This window comes from Labrus mixtus, chromosome 15 (assembly GCF_963584025.1).
Source record: "Labrus mixtus chromosome 15, fLabMix1.1, whole genome shotgun sequence".
Taxonomy (NCBI): Eukaryota; Metazoa; Chordata; class Actinopteri; order Labriformes; family Labridae; genus Labrus; species Labrus mixtus.
Window position 1 is genome coordinate 21,462,119 of NC_083626.1, and position 22,637 is coordinate 21,484,755.

Genomic DNA, 22,637 nt, shown 5'->3' on the forward strand with positions numbered 1-22,637 from the left:
AATTTACTAATGGCGCATCACTGATTAAATCTTATCATGTTTATTTCAATTGTTAAGTCTGTAGGATGTAAGGAAATATTGGAAACAGTCTCGCTGAGTCCAAGTTTACCTATTTTATCACAGGAGAGTCCTATCACTGTGTTTCTCTATCTACTAATCCAATGATCAACTTGTATTTTCAGCTTTATTCATCATCAAAAGTAAAGAAAACCTGTTCTTGCATAACAATAAGTTAGTGTTACGGTCAGCTCCTTTAAATGTCTTTTCTTATGCAAAAATAATAATATCTGTGCGTCTACACGTCAATTAAAAGCAAAGATTCTTCTTAAGTGGTGATGATGACAATCATCATTTCAATGGTTACTAGGTCATAACTAGCAATGTGTTGCACTAGCTAAGTGTAAGTTAAAATGTAGCCTAGTTTGAACCTAAATTCTAAATTCGGGCAGTTTACTCACCAGTAAGATTTAAGTGTTTATACCTCTGAGCAAAGATCATTTCATCCGCCCAATCATAACAGTACCATTAAATATGTTGTAGTTGATGGTTTCACCACTCGATGTCACCATTATTATTTTACAATAGCTTTAGATAAAGGGTATATGCCTTAGTTATGTCATAATGCTTCGTAATACTATATGATATGATGATATAAAGTTTATTTCGTCACAATTTAAAAAAAGACAAAAACAACATAATTATATGATCCTTACATGTGAAAATTAAATTGACAAATGAAGACATTAAGGGATTGAGCTGACCGTAAAGGTGTGGGCCGAAACTTCGGTTTATTATGCCCACCTGTTTTACAGAACACACTCTGTTAGGCGACCTTTTAACTTCACATACGTTTAGTTGCTGTTTGTGCATTAACTGTAGTAAACAGTTAAAGTTATTATCTGTTCAGAGACAATAACAAACGAGAGACAACACTGTAACAAACATTCTAGCACTCTACTAGTAAAACTGAACTTAACATCTTTGTGCTGCAACCGAACAATAACACAAGGCTAAGTAACTAAAGTTTCACACTAACGAGCTTCAACGTAGGGTTCAGGACCACTAAAGTTTAAATTTGTTTTGTCTTAGTAACGAACCATTCCTTTAAAGAAAAAACATCCACAGGTTATTAGCAAAACAGTCTTTAATTAGAAATATCTTGTATAAAAATGAACATGCTCTACACATTTTTATTTTTTCTCTATAGAATTCATAAATATCCAGGCACTGTAATTCTTTTTTGTATTTCTTTTTTTAAATAATTCAGTACATAAAGCAGACATGATCTTTCATTTTTATAACGTACATTAACTTGCCATTTAATTTCAGTCGTCACTTACATATTCTATTGTAACACAGACAAAGTGTTTTAGAAAAATAAAAGGAGGGGGGCTGTGTCAAAAAAAAAGAAAAGGAAATGGTCATATTCACAAATACAAACAATCCCACAAACAATACTTTATCAAATGATGAGAAAACAACATTTGCTGCAACACCTTTTGTTTGATTTGAGAGAATCATTTCAACCAGAATATTAGTCATTTATAATTCTCTGCAGTAGTTTTCCTTCTGGACAAATTCCTCTCATTGTTCACATGATTTATGAATTTTGACATGCAACATACATATTTTTGCATTTCTCAGGATAACATTTAATGAAACAAATTCCAGAGTTACTTTTTAATGAGAAAATACGTCAGCGACTGGAGACAGAAATGGAGTTTACATATCCTATATTAATTGTACACCGAGTCCATGTTTCCTTACATTTGAGTGGATGGAACAAAAACAACACCAAGGATCCATGGGAAGGATGGCAGATGTAGTTTAATGGACACGATGAGGCACAGAATGAAGGCACTGGCCCTTATTTATCAAACACCTACAGTATACATCCGCCATCTTGATCTAAAGATGAGAGACTGTAACTTAAATTGTGTAAAATCAATGTTTGTATCTCAGAGGGAAGAAACAGCATTGGCTACTTTTTTTTTTTTTTTTTAACCCAAGTGGCGGAACAGCATAGACATACAGTACAAACCTGAGGTACCATGTATTAACAATATTACAAATAACTGACTACTTGCACATTCTCATCTACAAAACAGCATGTTGAATTTATTGGAATCATGCTTCTGACCACCTGTAAATATAATTTTAGATGAATTGGCCTTTTCTTATGTCTTCATTTTTAGTCACAGGTTTTCTTCATTCTTTGCTGTTTAATGAAAATGTATTTTCATTTTCAACTGAAATTACATCCAGGGAAAAATAATGTCCTCCCAAGTTTGGATTAGGTAATGCAATCACTGTTTGTCAGGAAATGACTAAAGACTCAACCAATCAGTATCTGTATGGGCCCAAAACCCCAAATTCCCTAAATAAAGCTTAAAGCTGTATATCGCTGCAGCCTTTATTCTTCATTCTCAGTGGATTCCACAATATAAGTGACCCAGTTGCATTATTGATGTTAATTTGAACAAAGCCCGCTTTGGCCTAATGAAATAAAAAAAATGTCTGACGTTCACTAAAATAGTGTTCCAATAAATGAGGAGAATTTATAGACATATCTTCACAGGCTATAGCCTTAGCCTTAAAACGGTTGCTTATTCAAAGGTAAAACACTCCCGAGGAAATTCTTTTCATGTCATCAACCTAATTATCTCTGAACATTTTAGCTGTGATGAAAGGGAGCTTGCACCTTCTCCAAATGGGTCTTCATGCTGAGTAGCTGTGCGAGCCTAATTTTCTCCCGAAAATACAATTAAAACTCTCATTAATCATTTCCACTGTAGCTTCAAAACTTCATGACCCAGAAGAGAATAAGGTCTGTGGGAAACAGTCTTTGTGAGGAACACAGAATACTTGTACATCCTCCACAAATCACTGGAGAGCCCAGTGGAAACCTGTCCTTTTGATCCGTCATACTGTACCATCAAGCTTTAAAAATAGCACATCTGCCAACTGACTGATGTGTTGTTGTCTTCCTTCAAAAACCAAGCATTGTGTGACAGAATATAATGCTATTTTAACTTAACTGCTATAAAAAACAAAACTATTTTTCAATTCTTTCCATTTAAACATAGATAACCACCTATAGAAAACGAAGTATGCAATAAAGTGGATATTGTAATTTAATGGAGGGAACTCCATTTGCCAATTTTTTATTATTGTGTCTAGAATAGTATCTTTTTTTTTTTGGCTAAGATGGAAGTTATTTGCTTTCATGGACACTTGCATTTCTCACAACCATCCAACAGCATGAGCTTGAAAAGGCTTCAACAAGCACATGATAAATAAGGGCCAATAAATCTGGGATGTTTGAAGTATGCATCGATGAGTCTTCACATCCTTGCTGACATTTATGGAGTGTGGTGTAAACTATAAAAGGTATTCCATGGCGATTTGTCTTTAGTTTTGCTCCTTTAGTGTTTGAAATTACAGTTTATTCAGCAGAGGGTAACCCAGTGGGTAATGGTCCAATATGACATCTCCACTGTGAATGACAACTATGACAAATGTTGCATTCCATAGACATTGACAACACAGCACAGTACACGTGATGCTCCCACAAGCATGCTCTGGGACTGTACACTTGGTTTGTCAAGATGATTGCATCGTCATCATCATCATTATGAAACATTTATAAAAGAAATCTGGGATGACCCACTGCTTTATTTTTGCGATGTTTCCGATATGGTTAGTTCATGAAGAAATACTTAATGTACTGTAATAAGGCATGAACAGTTGCAGCTTTCAACCCCAATAATACCAGTAACCAAAAATAATGACTTTATTTTCAAACTGTTTTATCCACTCAACTGAGTTTCACTTGAGCAACAACAGAATACTTTTTGCCTTGTTTTTGTTGAAATGAGACAAAAAGCACCTCAGAGAGAACTGAAATCGTGTGCTATACACTTCAGAAGGAAAACGTACTGTAGTCTCCAGCTGTTTCCCTCTGCCTGCATCTGGAAACGTCACAACTCAACGCTCACATGTGCCTTAGAAAGGGTGGGAAGAGGAAATTTAACTGTCCAATCTCCCTTGCATCTCCCATCTCCTTCCATCTTCAAATTTCCTCATATTTGGCATTCAAGCCGTTTCCTGATTCTCTAGAAAAATAAGACATCCCTTTCTGTTTATGGAATGACAAATTCCCATCTTTCCACCCCAGTACTCTCTGCTGTAGATGCATCAAAGTCCTCAAATATTTCCCTAGTATTCCCATAATCAGGTGAGTTCTCCTCAGGCAGGCCGTCGCTCCGATTCCACTGTTCGTCTCTTCCTCAGATGGCATGGTTACTGTAGCTTATGTATGTCTGCTTGGAGGCCAACGCTGTAAATAAAGACACAGGAGAGAGAAGGCAAGGGTTAGGAAATGCAATGTCTGAGACTCAATTAGGCTTTAGAAAGTAATCATCCAGAGCATGTGTGAATAATGGGAGGCGGGGTCTATTTATGGCTGAATTCCTCAAACCAGCACAGGTGAAACCAATCATAGCAGAATGCAATTTATCAACTGTTTTTACAGGAATTATATCTTTTATAATTGGATTTCATGTAAATTGAAATGTGTCAAAACTGAAGACAGTACAATTGTCATGGTGGTTCAAAATAAACTGTAATGTTGATGCAACATTTAAATAATAATTTAAAAAAAGGGTATGGTGTGTCACTTATGATTAAATTCAATATTTAATTTGTCTTAATTTTTTTAAATAATCAACCAATCATTGAGTAATTTAAATGTATAACAAAAAGGAAAAATTGGATCAAATCGTTATTGGATCAAATGAAATCAAACTTAGAAGCCCAATTACTGATCTTTGAGATTATATCAGGACACTCCTCTCCAAAAACACACTCACCACATTTAAAGCATTTTTAAACTAAATTACACCTAAACGTTGATTTTTTTTTTTTTTTATCAAACCAAACAAAAGAAATTTAGTACGCCAAAACAAAGAAATAAAGAAGCTTGAACATAATAATATTTACTATTAATACTAATTAAATCCAGTATATATGACTAAAACAGTTATCAATTATCAGATGTGTCTGAATAATGTTCTGCCAATTGTCCAATAAGACGATCAACTAATTGTTTGAGTTCTAAAGAAAATATGTTTAAAACGTTATAGTGTTGGGGGAAAAACGCAATTGATTGTTATAGTTGAGTCATTCTGTAGAATATTCTACATTTTTATTATGCAGACATTTGAACATTATCCTCATGATATATTTGTCAAGACAGTAATGCAGATCAGACTTATTCTCTGTGGGAGTCATAGTCACATCAATTGAAGTACTTGCTATCAGTACTTTTCATTAAATTAGGGGAAACTTGTCAGAATATTTTCCTCGCAGCTGATTATGTCATTAAATTGTGAATTTGACAGAGTCCCCAAGCAGATCACAATGGTGGTAGACATTTAGTTGTACTCATTCAAATGCAAGTTTTTCTTTTACCACATGCAAAGACCTGAGATCTCTCTGTGCACCAAGCAGCGCATGCAGCAGTCAGTGCATACATACTTTGAATTGTTAGGTGTTCTAGATGTTAAAATCAATTAAGGCAGTATGTGATCTGACTTGGCACCACAAGTGTTGACATCAATGTTTGATAAAAGTGCTCATCATTCTTTAAAAGTCGTTTCATGTTTCAGGGAATTTAATATCAGCTGTGAGTAAAACAGATACGACAGATGACCTTAGGGCAGACCACAGGGAGCGCAACAAGCCCAAACCGCTGGTCAGATATGACTAATAACATACAGGACCCGTGTATGTGTGCAGACATGCTTCTATGCACACATATGTCCCTGTGCAAGTGTCATAGTGTGCGACTGTGTCGATTTTTTTTTTTGTCTAATAAAACTGTCCTCAGCGAGCATGCTTGGTGCTGGTAATCAAACTACCAATCTGCCAATGTGCCGACAGCAGCCTTGGCTGATTGAATATGTCAGAGGGGATGAATCCAATCAGAAGCCAGCTGAAAGCCTGAGTCGGGGCAAAAGTGCTGCGTGTAATGGTAAACGTTTCTGTATATTTGTCAGTGCCATGTGGGGTGTGTGAATGGGGGTGGCATGCTCACATTTCATCCAAAGCATCTCATCCAAGAGAAGCATTGATAAATTAACCTTATTTGAATATTTATGTGCTGCAAGGCCAAGATAAAGAATAGATGGTCCAGAAAGAATTGGAGCTGGAAGACCCATCTGTCTTTTTCTGTTCACTCTTATTGTTGTTGTTGTCCCATTACCGCAAATTTCTTCCTTTGTCAACAGGGAAACAAATTATAGGGGACACATGGGACACATATCGCTTGTCTCCTGCACTCAGGCAGAGTGGTGTCATCTTCGCACATTAACAGGTTTTACCATGCTGATGGGCCACTTTACAGCACAAACCAGTAATCGCTGTCCAAGTTCATGTGTGTTGGTCAAGGTTGGATATGTGAGGGTGTGATTACTGCCTTGAGTCATTGAGGGGGTTGTATTCAGGCCAGGAGCAGCCAGGATGCTTTAGTGCATATTTTCCGCAGGCATGAATGATGTGGTGAACATTAGCAGAGATAAACAGGATTAAAGTGGTCACAGATTATAAAAGGGCAAAGTTATTGTCTCATCGGGTTACCTGTCTAAAGTCCCTCACAAGGGTCCCCTCCCTCACCATAGTCTGACACATAAAGCACAAAGAGTAGTTGTTATTCACAGGTCAGACCAGAAGGGGAGAAGCAGCATGTCTCTATTAAAGGAGAAGATACAACCGTCTTATTCTGAGGTTGGAAAAAGGCAGAAATGCAAGTGTGGGCACAGGCTTTTCAGTCCTAATACACATCATCTTATACTGTTCAGCCTGTCAGGGTACAAAACCAGGACTTTCAGCAATCAGAACATGTTGGGTTGCTTGATTGGATTTAAGACCACCCACACACAGGGAACTGCCTACTCATACACTTGTTTGTGATTGAAATGTACTCATTTCCAACACTGAGCAACACATCTCTGTCCTCCCTTTCAAAATCAGGATAGTGTGGGCACCTTGTCACACCGCCTGATTCACGGATCCAGTGTGGTGAGAGTTCAAGACAGAATGGAGGTGTTTTTCTTTTCTATGTACTCGGCTACGGTTTCTATCCTGATGAAACAGGGAAGTTATTTATTTTTCTAATACTTTGTGTTTTTGACTTTTTCTACTAAGGAAACCTGTGTCAAACAAACATTTAATATTAGTTATCCCTGATACTATCTTTGAAAATGGGCAAAACCCTAATCCTCTATAAGCTATGAGTTACTAAAATTCACTCCAGTTGGTTGTAATTATTCACAAAGTTTAGTAATGTCATCTGCAATGGCTCATGCTCAAAAAGAAACCTCTGTACAACATCACTTTAGCTGGCACCCTAATTTATTGTATGCCCACGTAAGGCTTACTAATTTCCCGAACTGCTGAAGTGCAAAGTAACACTGCCATCAATTATGTTCTCATAAAAAGAAGTTCATTATTTCAGACGAGACATGTGTTTTCTATTACTGCTATTATTCTTCACTGTAACAGCTCGATACGTCAGCATAAAATCAGCTACTGCTCAAGCGTAACTGTAACACATCTCTTTCTTTACTCTCTCTTGTTACCTCAGGCATGATACCAACCTTGTGTTTCCAGACTTTCACAGAGTTCAGACTTTGCCTCTCCATTTGGCCTCAGGCCTCCTTTGGGGTTGAACTTGTTGGACATGGTGGCTGCGGTGACCACAGCCTTCAGGCTGCGCTTGCGCTTTGGTACATTCTGCTCCGGATGGAAGAGAACTACGTAGACCTTGGGCATGTAGAGCATTCCCAGAGAGACCGAAGCACTGAGGCTTACAGAGATGGTCAGAGTTGTTGTCTGGATGTACATCTGTATTATGAAAGAGATGCAGACACACACAAAAAAATCATTTGTTGAAGCCTCATTGGCCGAAGGACACTGATGTTATAGTTTTGAAATCTAAGGTTGGGCTGATCCCAAAGTAATGAAGTCTGTACCACCTAAAGCCTAAATGTATAGAAAACAGACCGTTAAGGAAATAAAATACATATATTATATTCTGAGAACTGATTTTCTAATAAAGCTGCAGGAAGAAGAATGGTTTCTGGAGCATGTGATTGCAGAGCATTTATTACTTTCAATAGGCTGCTGAGGCTTTTAAAGTCCTGCGTGTAGAGCAGACAATGTGTTACTTTGGTAATCTCATGTAAATCACAGCTTCTTCTGTAGGAGAACTTTACTTTGTATCACATAGTCACAACATTTTAAGTGCTGGGTTCATCACTCCTGAGCTGTGCTGTCACTGCTCTGTTTGTTTATTTATGATGTACAACTAATAGAAGTGCCCCCTGATGGGTGTCTATGTAGTGTGCGTATAGAGGTTTTTTACCCCGAGGTTTTAGACAACAGCATACGGATTGTGTGCTTTCTGAAGCCAGTGACAGCTGTTTCTCACAGCTGGGTAGCAGATATATAGCTAGAGGCATCCACTGCGGAGCAGAGAGAAACATCCTACAGCATATAAAAAAAAGGCCTGCAAGTGATTTTTCATTTACGATAATCGTCCCCGAACTCGGGCAAAGTCCATCTCTGATTTGGTGATGTAGAGAACGAGTCAGCGCAGTGGCAGTAAAGAATAAAATAGGTACATCATATGTGATAGTGACACTTGCAAATGAAATGTTAACATTAGATCCATGGATGCAATGATAAAACAGGAAGAAAAGTAGAACTTTCACGGATAGAAAAAGTGCATAAAACTTTTGATTAGTGGTCCTACTCACAGCACTCCTGGATGAAAATTGCCGAGGTCCCTTAAACTTTTATGAACACAACAAAGACTTACAGCTGGATCACAGCTGGCAGACATCCTTCATAAAGGTTTGCTGGAGGTGTTGTCTGACGTTACATTTGCAGACATCACAAATGACTGAGTCGCTTGTCACAGGGAGTAGCCCACAGCGCCTTGAGCCACTAGCATGTCAACAGTCATGAATTATGTTTCCCAACATTGGATCATGACATATGTTGTTTGTATGTGAGCTTGTGCAACATCAATCTTCTCATGTCCAGATGCTTGTAGATGATTTTACAAGCCTTTACAGCATCATGAACACCAAGTGCGATAAGAAGAATGAACAATTTACAATATATGTATTAAATAATGTTTTGGACTATTCTTTGGGGCTATGTAAATTTGGGAAACTCATACTACAGGTAAAATAATATTCAAAATAAGATCGATTACACGACCTGTCCTACAGTGACTGAGAAATATACTTTGTTGTAACTGTAGAGAGGCCTCTGTAAGTTACCCTCCTCAAGCTATGTCAGTCCGGGGGGGAAAAATGTCAGTGCAAAATAGAAGTGAGGGGGCATTGTATTCCATCACAGTGCAAGCAGAACATGAGCATTCCTCGGTGATGGAGGGGGACTGTTGTAATCTCCTGAGAAGATTACACGTGGCCTGGGGTGAGTTCGGAACAATATTGCTCCCCCTCTGGAGTACAGAGAGGAGTCACTCTGTGAGGAGAGCCGAGACCCTTGTCCACTTCCATTGGCCCTGGTGACATAAATTCTCCCTGACACGCCGATATGATTGCCAATCTGCTCCATCGGCACAGTGAGGGAACACGGCTGGGGAGCGAAACCACAGCAGGCTTAGCCATTATGAGGTTTCTCTGATGCAGCATGGCTCTTTTTAGTCATTAAGCATCAAATCCCTCGTCCAGACAGCAGCTGCCAGAGCTGTCCCAACCTACACGCAAAGCATGTTAACACGTTTTCCTGGCTCCTCCAAAACCTTGCCCCAAAACATATTGGCTTGGAATTTTCTGAATGTAAACGAAAGACTAGGAAATGATTATGTCACAGAAGTAAAAGCAGAGGTGTAGATTTAGAAATGAATGATGTCAGTAGCTGCTTCAGTTTCAGTGCCTGTCACACTGTCAAGGCTTACTGGGGCATTTCAATTCTAGAAAGATATCATTACTGTTTTAGTAACATCTGTGTCATGTCAGAAGATTTGAGTTTATTTGGTATTATTGTATACTGCTAAATTTGTATTTATTGGAATGTTACAATGCAATATTTGACAGATCATGGCAGGTCATTAAAAAATGGCATGTTTTTTGTAAAATGATTTTCCGATACGATTTTATGATATTTAAAAAACAAAGACTTTTGTTTCTGTTAGATTTGTAGGCATTCTTTAAATGGTTGAGGGTCATATCATATTTCATGGTTTAGTATGACTTTACAATTCTTTGATCTCACTAAGCCCCAATTGGATCTGATTGAAACCCTGTGAGAAGAGAAGGATTGCCCCTCTCTGTTTATCAATCTCATCTTCACTGGAGGAGGTTTGAGTGTAGAACAGAGATAAATTTTATTTGGCTGCCTTTCACCACTGGCTGTGTTTACATGCAAGGAGTAACTCATTTATTGGCCACACTATGGTTAAAACTGTCTACATCCCTCTTATAACCCTAAATGAAGTCATTCAATGCAATGCTTAACAAGTTGACAGGATATCACTCTGAAGCTCAGGTGTTCTTTTCGAAACACTCCACAATCCCTCAGGATCAGTGTTCAATCCTTTGCAACAGCAACTTAATCTAAAAGTATTTGCATTTTATTCAATGAAAAGTTTTCTTTGCATTGTCGAACATGGTAGACCGAGCAAAGAAAAGGGTTAAAACACGACTAAAGCCTCTTTCACTTCTTGAGAATCTTTGTAATGTAACTGTATTCCTCTGTAACTTATCAGGTTGATACTGAGAGGAAAAACTGTGCAAATGGCTCCAGATCATTCTCTAATTGTACTTTATGTTGTATTTATCAAAAGCGGTTAATGGGCAATTAGTCATCATAATGTAAAATTAGTAATTTAGAAGATTATTTGCTCCCTAACATACTACTTTAGCAATTGTTCTTAATATTCTCGTTTGCAACAAGATTGTGCCTCTGGTTCCCTGCACAGCTTTGTCAAAGAAACATTTTTTTTTGGAGACAGTGGCTTCTACTTTCACTTTGCTTGTGACTATAATACCAATGCACACTTATCCATCGCTGTGCATTTTAATACATACTTTTGCTGCTACTAAGTTTTATTGAGTAAAGCTATAGCCTATACTAAAGCTGCTAGCAGTTTGCAAGTCTCTTACTCTGCTTCTTTGTTGGACATCTGTGTTGAATTACCTAAACATTTGCTCTTGAAAGAGCTAATTTATGCTTCACATTCTTTAGACAAGAAACATCAACAGCCAGTAATTTTATGCTACTTCTTCACAAAGACGCGTCATCTTTTTCTGTGTGGCTGAATGTGCAGTGATTGACTACTCTGTACACAACACAATTAAAGAACACACATCCAGGCAAACTTGAGGTGAGTGAATTATTCTCACAAGTCGACTCTAAAAGCTTTGTAATTTTCACAGTGGAGCACAAAGCCCATCATCTCATGATGGATGGTAGCTGCATAAACACCAGAGCATGATGCTACTCAACAAAATATTTAAGGGGCCATTTTGCTCACAATGAAGAACACTGGGAATATAAAACGACTGACATCAAACATGTACGAGTCATTTAAATGGGGTCGCTGCCATACTGTGCTTATTAGTACAAACTATACAAGCCTGCATAGGTAATTATGTACGGACTTAAAAAAAAAAACAGGATAGAAGTGTTGAGCATGAATCCAACACATTTGAAAAACCTACCTTTTCTGCTGATTGTGAAGTCCCAAAGAAGATGGGGATGAAGGCGAGCCACACGATGCAGGTGGTGTACATGGTGAAGCCGATGGGCTTGGCCTCGTTGAATGTCTCAGGAACCCCTCTGGTCTTGATGGCGTAGACTGTGCAGGTAACCATTAGCAGCATGCTATAACCCAGCAGACAGATGAGGGACAGGTCTGAAATGTCACATTTCAGAACCCCACGGGCCATTTTGGGATTGGCTGTGCGCTGGTCCTCATAGTCGATGATGGCTTGTGATGGGTCGACACCAAACCAGATGCACACCCCCAGGAGCTGCACTGATATCAGGCTGAAGGTTATGACCAACTGTGAGGCTGGGGAGATGAAACGAGGGGCACTGACAGACATCTTTCCTTGCTCAAAAATCCTGTAGATCCGATTTGTCTTGGTAAGCAGCGCTGCGTAGCTTATACTCATACCCAGGCCCAGGAAAATCCTGCGCAGGGAGCAGATAACCACATCAGGGGCAGAGATCATCAGAAATGTTGTAGCATAGCACAGAAAGATCCCAGTCAGCAGCACGTAGCTCAGCTCTCGACCCGAAGCCTTAACAATAGGTGTGTCGTTGTAGCGTACAAAGGTGACGACCACAAACAGAGTGGCCATGATTCCTAGCACAGCGATTAGAACAGGAATGACTGCCCATGGAGAGCTCCACTCCAGCTTGACAATGGGAATGGGATCACAGCCAGTGTGGTTCCCATTAGGCCGCAAATCAAAGCGGCACATCTTGCAGGTGTAAGTGTCTGCCTGATACTGGTAACCATCGCAGTTCTCACAGTGCCAACAACATGGAATTCCCTTTACTGTCTTCTTGCGCTGCCCAGGACGACAGGGTTGACTGCATATCGAGGATGGGACTTCTTGTGTTCCACCTGGCCACTGCATCTCATTTGTCTGGGGGGGGGGGGGGGGGGGGAACGTATAACAGTGGAGAAACAGTTGCAATTTAACAATTTATTCCACAACACCATACAAAAACTTATTTTACTCCCACCCCTGAATCCCAAACAATATAAATAAATAATGCTGCAAGCCAGCCTAGCAGAAACATTAACACAATTTACTACTTATTGTTCCACTAGTTACATATTAAACAGTGTGCTGCATAATACTTGACGACACAATGTAATTACCACTTGGCAGATTAGTTTAGACACACAGATGTGTATGATTGAATGAACTAACTGTTAATAGGATATTCCCCACATGAAAGCCAAAGTCGTTTTATCAGCACATCACTGTGCGAACTCATGGAATTATAACTAAACAGGAAACAACTTTGCAGTTTAATTACTTTCAGATATATGTTGAACTTACTGGAGGAGAGATAAGTACATGGAGTCTAGCTGTGAGGTACTGCAGTCTCAACACAATGCAATGCAGTATCATGTGCCTGTGCTGTTACACTGAGGTTGTTTATTGTTATTACAATGTAAGATTTTAAGAGGCTGTATTAAATAAAACAGGGTGCATCAGGGTATAGAGAATTTTCAGCTATATTCATTATTCAAATCAACATCTGGATGGTTTAGATGATTGGTTTTGTGTATAAAATGATCTGCATGCAATATTTTTTGTTTTCCTTGGAGGTTTCTGCCATGCAGGCAATGCTGATGAGGTGATCTGTGTGCAGCAGTAAGTCAGGACCTTGATGTCTCCAACAATCTGATATCATACCTACAGTATGTGCATCACAACAGCCCAGGGGATGTTGTACAAATGATGCATAGCAACAAATATCTTTTGCATACACATTGTTACTCACAATATTTGTCATTTAAAACAAAGCATTTTGATGTAAACATATGCAACATTACTGATTCTGCACTCCATGCATATGTATATTCTAGAGAGGAAACTGGTGCATGACTGTATTGTGTAATGATGATAAGAGGCAAAATAAGGTTACTGCAAAAAGATGCTTGTCTCTCTACCCCTGCAGACCTGTTTACACAAGCAGAATTGTAAGCCGAAAAATGATGTACAGTAGGCCTACAACACACTATGAATCGACCTGTGTGTCCGTCAGCGCAATTGTTTGTAAAATCTGAAGTCAACCAGGAAGAAGATCATTTATTATTTACGTTGTTCTGTCGACTGTTGCCTTATAAAAAATGACATAAACAAGCTGCTACACAAAACCTGTGATGGCAGTGATTAGTTATTATGAGGTGAATAAATCAAGTTCAGTTTCCCCTGGCAACATTAGAGTGTCTTTAAATGTCACATATAATGATTGAAAAATAAACAAAAAGAAAATCTGATATTTTGAGATATACACTTCAGTTGAATAATGGATGAATAAAGGGGGCACAACATTTCTTCTTCAAAGTTTTTCTTTGCTTTTTAAAATAATTTTCAAAGGGTTAGGAAGCATAAAATAAAAACTTTGTTGAGCTTAAGATTGTTGTCAAATTCCATGTAGTATAAGCGTTTTCTTGTCAGGACTAAATGGTTTCAATAGCTACATAATGTTGAACAGCCAAATATGCTACATTACATTAATCCTTTTTTGCTGGCTGTCAAAGTGTGATGTAAATAACCAGAGTTACGGCCAGCACAAACTCCTTTACTGATTGTAAGAAAGGTCAGGCAAATATAATCTTTCAGACATATGTAGAGAAATCTTTAAAGCATCCATACATCTAAGTAGAGCTGATCCGTCCAGTGACCAATGATCTTGTATTCAGTCGAGTTGCTTGTGATCTGGTATTGGTAGATTTCATAGCGGCCAGGAGCATCTCCATTCACGTTGAAGACCACTGGGGTTACAGCAATTCCTGAAGAAGAAGAAAGGAAGGAAAACATGAATTTAACCTTCAGGCAGGACTTAATAGTTGGATAAAACAGAACATCTTTTCAAATGATCTGGGATGAAATGAGGCTGCAGGGGGATTTCTAGCCAATGCTGTTATGGTGTTAATGATGGGAACAAAATAGATGTTGACAGTCATGTTGTCCTGGTCCTTTGAGGAGGGCCAGGGCCTGCTGTCTGTTCATGTTCCCATATCACTTCACACGCCTTGATTATGCTTATTGCTCCATTGCTTGTTATCCATGAGGTCCCCACTCCGAGCACTAACGAATGACAGCACTGATTTCGATTACCACTTTGAGGTCTCTCTCCCTCGCCCTTCGGCTTCTTGTTTCTGCTTGTTTCTGAGAAAGCCGGCAAACCTCATTCCCGCTTCACAACTTGTTATGAAATTGTCTTCTGAAGGAACCAGGATTCACAGATTTAGTGACGAGAGCGCTCCACAGTGTCTCTGAGGAAAGCTCCATTAATAGCATCCCCATCATTGTCTATTTGCTCCAACAAAATTTACTCTCCCGGCTTCACTGCAATCCCTTAATACTCAGCAATCCTGCAACATGTTAAATTGTGGGTTCAAAAGTGCAAAGAAAAAAAATGCCCTTACTTAACTGGCAGCTAAAAATGTATTTTCATATTGCCTGCGGGAAGTGTTTGGTTGTTGTATGCAGATGCATCTAGATCTACATCAAATAGGTAAGACTACAGTTTTTAGAACAGAAAAGAGATATGCATCATATCCAGTCTCCCATTTGTGAAAGAGGTTTTCATGTTCTACAAGTAGTGACCAAACTCACCGCTTTGATAACAATAAAAGGAACATTTTGTACAAGTTTTTTCTTACCTCATTAGTTCAGAGTATCGATTGTTGTTGATTGTAGTTTGAACCTATTGGCTTTGAGAACAGACCTCTTTTCCCCATTCTGCTTATGTGTACTTGTCAAAGGTCTGATCAAAACCCCAGACTTTTTCAATGCATTAACAGCATCCTGCTTTATTTTGGAAGGGGTAGATCTAAACCTTAGCCAGCATTCTTGCAATTATGAAAACGTTCCTGTTCAGCTCAGCAATACAGGGAATTAAGTTTTTAGCAAATTGATTTCTTTTATCGATTAGTTTAACCACTAAATTTGCATGTGCAAGTTTCATGCACACCAGGAAAAAAATCACAACTTTCCTCTTTAGTAACCTGATCAGAGTCTTAGGGAAACCCTGCGCAAGATATTTTCTTTAGAATGAAAGCCATGCAGTCAGGAAAAAAAACCATTCTGCAATCAGCTGCAGGTCTGACCAAGTGCATTGAAAATGAAACGGTCAGTGAAATATCCTGTTAATTTGACTTTAATTGTGCTAAACTGGAGTTCACAATTATCTGTTAATTTAACTCTGATTGTCCTAGGCGGGGTTCACAACACTGAGTTTGGTTATGCTTCGACTACTAGATTTACAGTACATTACTGTACTCTGAGGAGGTGGCAGGGACATCTGTGCAGTGTGCAGGCTCTTTGATAATAATATACAATTTCATATCAGATTGGAACTAGTGAAAATATTCAAGATTCAAAAAAACTTAGTGACAGAAAACTACCTTTAGTTGAGGCTCAGTAACATTAAAACATACAAACATTCACACTAATAAGACTCACATAAATGTTAAAAAGTTTTTATAATTATCCATTGCATTTGAATCTTTGGGGGGTGAATTTGTCTAAGTTTTTTCTGATCCTAAAAAATCAAATTTGTCTTAAGTCTTCAGCAGTGGGAGTCTGCTACTGTAGTTGAAACTCCAAGCCTGCTCATGTTTTTTCTTAAATGAAATGTTCTGTCTGTTTTATTATTTAAAAAAGCACACACTAATTCAAACAAACAAAACAGTCATTTACAGGGTGTCACGGTAAAAAAACTCCACTCCATTAATCCATTAGCCGTAGCTATGAAAAATCTAATGTGAATACAACTGTTATATAAAAACTCCACAAAATGAGATTTTGGATTCTGCTTTTGAATTTAAGTAATTTGGAGGTGCCCTTAATAAATAAAATGTCTTTGCCTATGGCATTTACTCCAAAACTATCAATTCAGGTAAAAATTCAGGTCTTCTTATAATTCAAAACAGTCATTTGGAAATAACATCAGAGCTGTCTTTCCTCTCTCCTAATGGAGGCCAAGCCTTACATGGTTATTAGCCATTCAATTGGGCATACTTAAGGACAGTGCTGGGGTTGATTATCTTTTCAACATTTTCAGCCTTTTTATGACATTGACCTCAAGAACGGTTATGTCTCTAACTGTAGCATTTCCTAAATTTGCTCCTCTGCCTAATAGTCCTGGTTCCCCTCTACAAGCAAGAGACATTACTAGATGTAAAAATGCTTTTTATTTTGAAATCCTATTATGAAGTCCAATGTGACAGTTCAGTCTGACCAGAGAAAAAGACAACTTCATTCTTGTATGCTGAACCACTGCCCATCTATGCGCAAACAAACAGCCACAGAATCCTTTGACATGGCTTAATCACTGTTAGTGATGTCTAAGCAAATTGCTCCACCGTATACATAATGTATAACCCTGTGACTGAGTGCCTTCTGAAGTTATGTCCAAATTCAGTCTGTAATAAAACCTCATGAAAACAGGAACACTTAAATGACCCTGTTAAAACGTGATGTTACAGCCAGCCTTTAATCACAACACTTTAAACACAGCTTTCAATTAGGTTTATTTGTTGCAAGCTTACTTTGCAAAACAACATGTCCAAAGGACAAACAGCAGCAGCTAACACCAAGTCTGTTTTTTTTATTCTGAATTAGACCACTAGAAGTTTCATTCAGCATTACTAGGATTACCATCTTAATAGCGGGCATCAATAGGTATCAACTGCATCTACAACGTCCATAGTAGCTGCCTGGGTTTCCTCTTTCCTTTAGTCAGCATGGATGCAGACAAACAATTCCCAGAATACACTGGGATCTTGTGGACATTCCCGGTGTTTTCCTAAACCTTTTAAATTATCCATTCCTCTGAGCCCAAAGACTCTTAAAAGCAAGGCAGGTTTCCGGTAATGTGCAGCATTGATTTTTAAGACGTTCCTGTTGTAAACCTGATTGCCTCAGTGCTGACAAGCCTTTCAGTAATAAAACACGATGAATAAAAGAATGCACAAAGACTTGAGGCTTAATTCTCTAACACAAGCCTGCAACATAGTTTTTCAGATTGAAGCTTCAATCCAGTGCTGGGAGAATTGATCTATTCTTAGAATTTAACAAAAGTGACTTCAGGATACAACTCCCAACTATTTCTTCTTCTCTTTCTGTGTTACACAGATGAGGACTGACCTGCTTACATAATAATAAGCATTCACAGGAACAGGTAAACTAAGTTTTGGGGAAACATTAAGTCACTGCTCAGCGCTGCAGTTTCCTTTCAATATACATTAGGGATGACAACTAACTGCTGCAAACAAAAGTACCAGGTTAACCTTTATTTTCCCAAAAATAAAGGTTACATTGACTACATTATAAAAATAAACATCCAGTCATGTAGCTTTCCCCCCATATTTCATCTCTTTAGCTCGTTTACATAAATCTATAAACCAACCCCCTTGTAAGAGAGTAAATGCAAAATCATGCCTTTACATTCAACATGTTTGAACATTTTGTCCAATTTTACCTCAGTTTTGTAACCAATAGAACTTTTTCCTATTGCAGCAGCAGTCCACTTTTGTTGCCCTTTGAAATTTGATGTCTCCAATGTGTCTTAATTGAACAATTACAATTATCAATTTCCTTGCAAAAAAACGTCATGGGAAATAGAGAAGATAATAAGCACCACATCCTCCCTCCAATGCCCATGTATTTGTTTTCCACTACACATTTATACACATATTTCTTATCTAAATGTTTATTTGGGGACTGTAACCTCTGAGGTAGTGATGGCCAAACTTATCTTAGACAAGAGAAGCTCCAGTTGTTTGTTAAAGGATCACAGTTTGTAAGAAACAATATTGACTGTTGGTATAAACAGTAGTGTCATCTCTCCAAGTCGCACCATTTGTCGACATATCCCTCAACCAGCGTTACATAGGTCTAATAATAAGGCAGTTTTTTCTTACCACTGTAATTTTTGCTGCTTTGCTAAAGTGCTCATGATGGATAGGCCGGATCTTTGTAACATAGCAATAAGTAAGATCTTTTTACCTGCTCTTTTGTAATGTTAACAGACAAAGAGTAAGGTATTTTACCTGCTTCTTGTAAAGTGTCTCGAGATAACACTTGTTATGAGTTGACGCTATACAAATAAAAGTTGATTGATTGATTGATTGATAATAACATTGTTAAGCTTATTTAGCCTTTTTTCCTCTCAGAACAGAAACATAATTCCTATGGCCATTAGAGGTCCTTGTCAAGTTAATGTAAACATTAATCACATGAGGCCTTTGTGCAAATGGCAATTGCTGTCTACAGTGTGGTGACTTTCTCTGGAGTCACTAACTGCTTTATTTACCAGAAAATTCTAGTTTTCAGCGAGAGACTCTAGGTAAAATTGATGCTATGTTGTCAATAAAACCCCCAAAAAGCTGTAATTTCAACTGTAAAGACCGCTGGAGTAGAGTCTTACTCAGAAGTTGCTTTGTATTTCACATTTATTGTGTCTTATTCTTGTCATGTACTTTCTGTGGGCGTTACTGCCCGTCACCCAAAGAGCACATTCTGAAACCATCATCAAAATGAATGTGTCCACTGCTGTGCAATCAACTGTGCGGGTGGAGCAGGTTAAACTGTGTTAAACTGCTCTCATTACAATCTCTTTGATTGCATAGACACTATGACACTCCACTTATCTGACATACAATTACCTCAAGTTGTTATAACCACCACTACTGACCTTAGTTGGACCTTTTTTGCATACTTTTTCATTATATCTTCACAAGCCAGGAGGTTAAATCAGTGCACATCAGTTATGTTTTCATGACCCCCTTATGTATGAATCTCCTCTGCACATGTAGGTCTATGAGGAGTTATCAAAGTTTCAAAGTGTATTTAACTTTTTTTATGTATTCATGTTTTTGCTGTAGATTAATGGATGTCTACTGAAAATTAAAACGCACCCCCACCTGCTAAATAACATTTCGTAGAAGCTCGAGCTGGATATTTTTGTGTTTACCCTTCGACAGAATTTCCAAGAGAAGTCATTAAATATGAATAACAGAGGGCAAAACACTGTCAGCATGTAAAACAATTAAGCAAACAGAGCTATTTATGTGCAGGATGAACAAAACAAAAAAAAGCTCATAAGCTGAGTAGATTTATCATAATGTGTTAAATCATTCAGGCACTATGTAGAAACAGGAGGTGAGTCAGAGCTGTCTATCCAGTCTTTTTCTGTATTTGAATGTTCCAGCTGCTCTTATTCAGGGCCATAGATGAAAAACAGTACAAAATCAGGGGCCGTTTAAGCCATGAAATGTAATGTGGGAATGTCTCACATTTGCTAGAACAGTCTTAAAACACCCCTGCATCATTTTCATTCTGCCTCTCATGAAGATGACATATGAGGAGGACCACTTCACATGAGAGGGACGGATCCATTCCAGAAGATGTAAAACATCACATATCTTTTGTCAATAGTAACACTGCATCCTTAAATGATACTGTGCACCACCCATTACTACTGTTTACTATTGTTGACAGTACATGTCTCTGCTCATTATCACTTCCTGAAATCCTCTTTGCTTGTTGGAGACAGTAATCTTGGTGGCTCTTATACCAATGTATGTAAGGAAAATATATTGTTGAGGTTTATTGACTTAGAGTAAAAGCTGCCTTTTCAAGTTGTTGTCATCACTACTGCATTCCTTTGTGAGAGATTTTGCCTGTGTATTGTCCATTGTCTACCATTGTGATATCAACACAAAAAAAGCCATTCATATTTCATATACTTTTGGCTCTGTTCAATGCTTTAGGAAATGTACTGTATTTGTTTGCATACATTGAGCCTTGTTCTGGATAAAGCTTAAACTGATATTTGGGAGTTTGAAATACGTAAAGTTTTTAATTCCCATATTTAATCCCTCTAGAAGTCTACCTTCACAGTTTTTTCCATTTAAAACTCAACTTGTCAGCATTCCCCTGATGGACAAACTGAGCACCGAAGTTACCTGTAAAGCTGCAATAAGCTCTTATCAGAATATCGATCATATGTCTGTCAAATGGATGCCAATCTGTCTTACCATACAAGGTAAGGAGACTTGTTTCACTTGTTTGAAAGAAAGGTAACAAAAATGATGTGTGCTTTACGCTTCAGGAGCTAGTAAAACACATAAAGACAGGAAGTGATGTCCCAATTATGACTTCATTACATTAAGATGTTCTGCTGATGTTTTTGGAGTGACCTTTTTAGAGTGTGTCTTTTTGTGTCTCAAGAGAAAAGTGCACACTTGTATGTGCCAGTTTCCACACACACACACACACACACAAATCCTAATTCATGTAGAACAGCCAGTGGAGTGGACAGCTTCTAATACATTTTCCATTTTGTTATTGTTCATTTTAAACTCGAGCCAGTGAACTTCAAGCTGGAGATCTTTTGCGTGGGCAATTCAACACTGAAAAGTTAAAGGTCCCATATTATGCTTTTTCTGGTTTTATATGCTCTTTAGTGTGTTTTCCAAGTGTCCTGTGCATGTTTAGGCACATCTATGTGCAAAAATTCAAAGTCCGCGGAAACGCGGCTTCTCCTACGTCCTCCTGTTAGCTGTAGCATTAGCTGCATGTAACGCTCGGTTCTAGCCCCCCTTGATAAAAAAGTGTCAGTGCGGCGTCATTGTCAGTGTGAGATCACTGATCTAAGTCCATTGGCTTGTTGTGGCAAGCTCATGTTGAAATTTCCGAGACACGTGCTGAGCAACTGACCAATCACGACAGAGCGGATCGACAGACCAATCAGAGCAGACTTGGCCCACGTGGGGTCTAACAGTGTGGGCACAGCAGAGCGTAGCTGACGGACTCAGAGCGTAGAGGGAGCAAGGAGGAGCAGTACATGAAAACAGACACTTTTTTGAACTTTAGCTATTGTGAACGTACAAAAGTAGGTACATAAATTAAATATACGAACCCCAAAAAGGGCATAATATGACTTCTTTAAGGCAGGAAATCTGACAAAGCACAGCTCCTGCATATCATCTATGAAAAAACATGCTGTTTTGCTGCTGATTGTCAACACTCCTACAAATGTCAGCCTCCTATACTTGCTGTGAGTAATTTACGTTCCGTTGCCTGATAATTGGAGACCACTTGGTATTCACACAGTGTGTGCGTGAGCCCAGAAGTAGTAAATAAGTAGCTTCCCATACAGCTATATGAGGATTGCTTTGCTTCTTATGATACCTGATACTGTATGTTTCACACTCATTGATATTTCCCAGAACTTGGTTGTCATTGTTCGATACTAACAAGTGGAAAAATTGGTTTGTTTAAACAAATTGCACCATATGTACAGTAACTACTTGCAGTTGTGAGCCTACATTAGTGAAATAAGCACATACCCGAGAAGTTGACATTTCGGATATACTTGAGCAGCAGTGTGCCGTTGATGGATTCCATCTTGGAGCAGAGACCAACCTTTCCAGGACAGAGGTCTCTGTGCATGTTATGCAGAGCATGAGCCATGGCATAAACTGCGTCTATCACGAACTGAACCTTCCCCTCTTGTTCGTAGGAGGAATCTTTCCCGATCCGCTCGTGATCTGAAAGACAATTAACAAAGCAAAAGTTACAACACTTGACATGGTGAGCTAGTACTAAGAAATATGAAGTTATTTTACCTTTTACAGGCTGAGTAATTTTGCTCTCGACAGTCAAAAAATGAAACTTTTGATATGAATAACATCATATTCAGAACAAAAACGCCTGCTTCACAATCAATCCAGAATGTCGAACAATGATTGCTGGATGTGTAAATCAAGCAAATGATAGCCTTTCAAGAGGCTTGATTGCTCAATTGTGAACCTCTTGTTTTTCCACCATGTT

At 38.4% G+C, this 22,637-nt stretch overlaps 1 protein-coding gene across 1 annotated transcript in view; it reads right to left on the bottom strand.

Moving 5' to 3' along the window:
- Window positions 1-955: 955 nt before the first annotated feature.
- LOC132989745 (metabotropic glutamate receptor 4-like) overlaps window positions 956-22,637 on the bottom strand; it is a 177,313-nt gene continuing 155,631 nt past the window's right edge. Inside the window, exons 7-11 of the mRNA XM_061057563.1 lie at window positions 22,154-22,354; window positions 14,445-14,581; window positions 11,760-12,695; window positions 7,659-7,905; window positions 956-4,339 (exon numbers count right to left, since the gene is read on the bottom strand). Coding sequence (XP_060913546.1) covers window positions 4,290-4,339; window positions 7,659-7,905; window positions 11,760-12,695; window positions 14,445-14,581; window positions 22,154-22,354 — 1,571 coding nt within the window. The 3' untranslated portion in view covers window positions 956-4,289. The remainder of the gene's footprint in view (window positions 4,340-7,658; window positions 7,906-11,759; window positions 12,696-14,444; window positions 14,582-22,153; window positions 22,355-22,637) is intronic.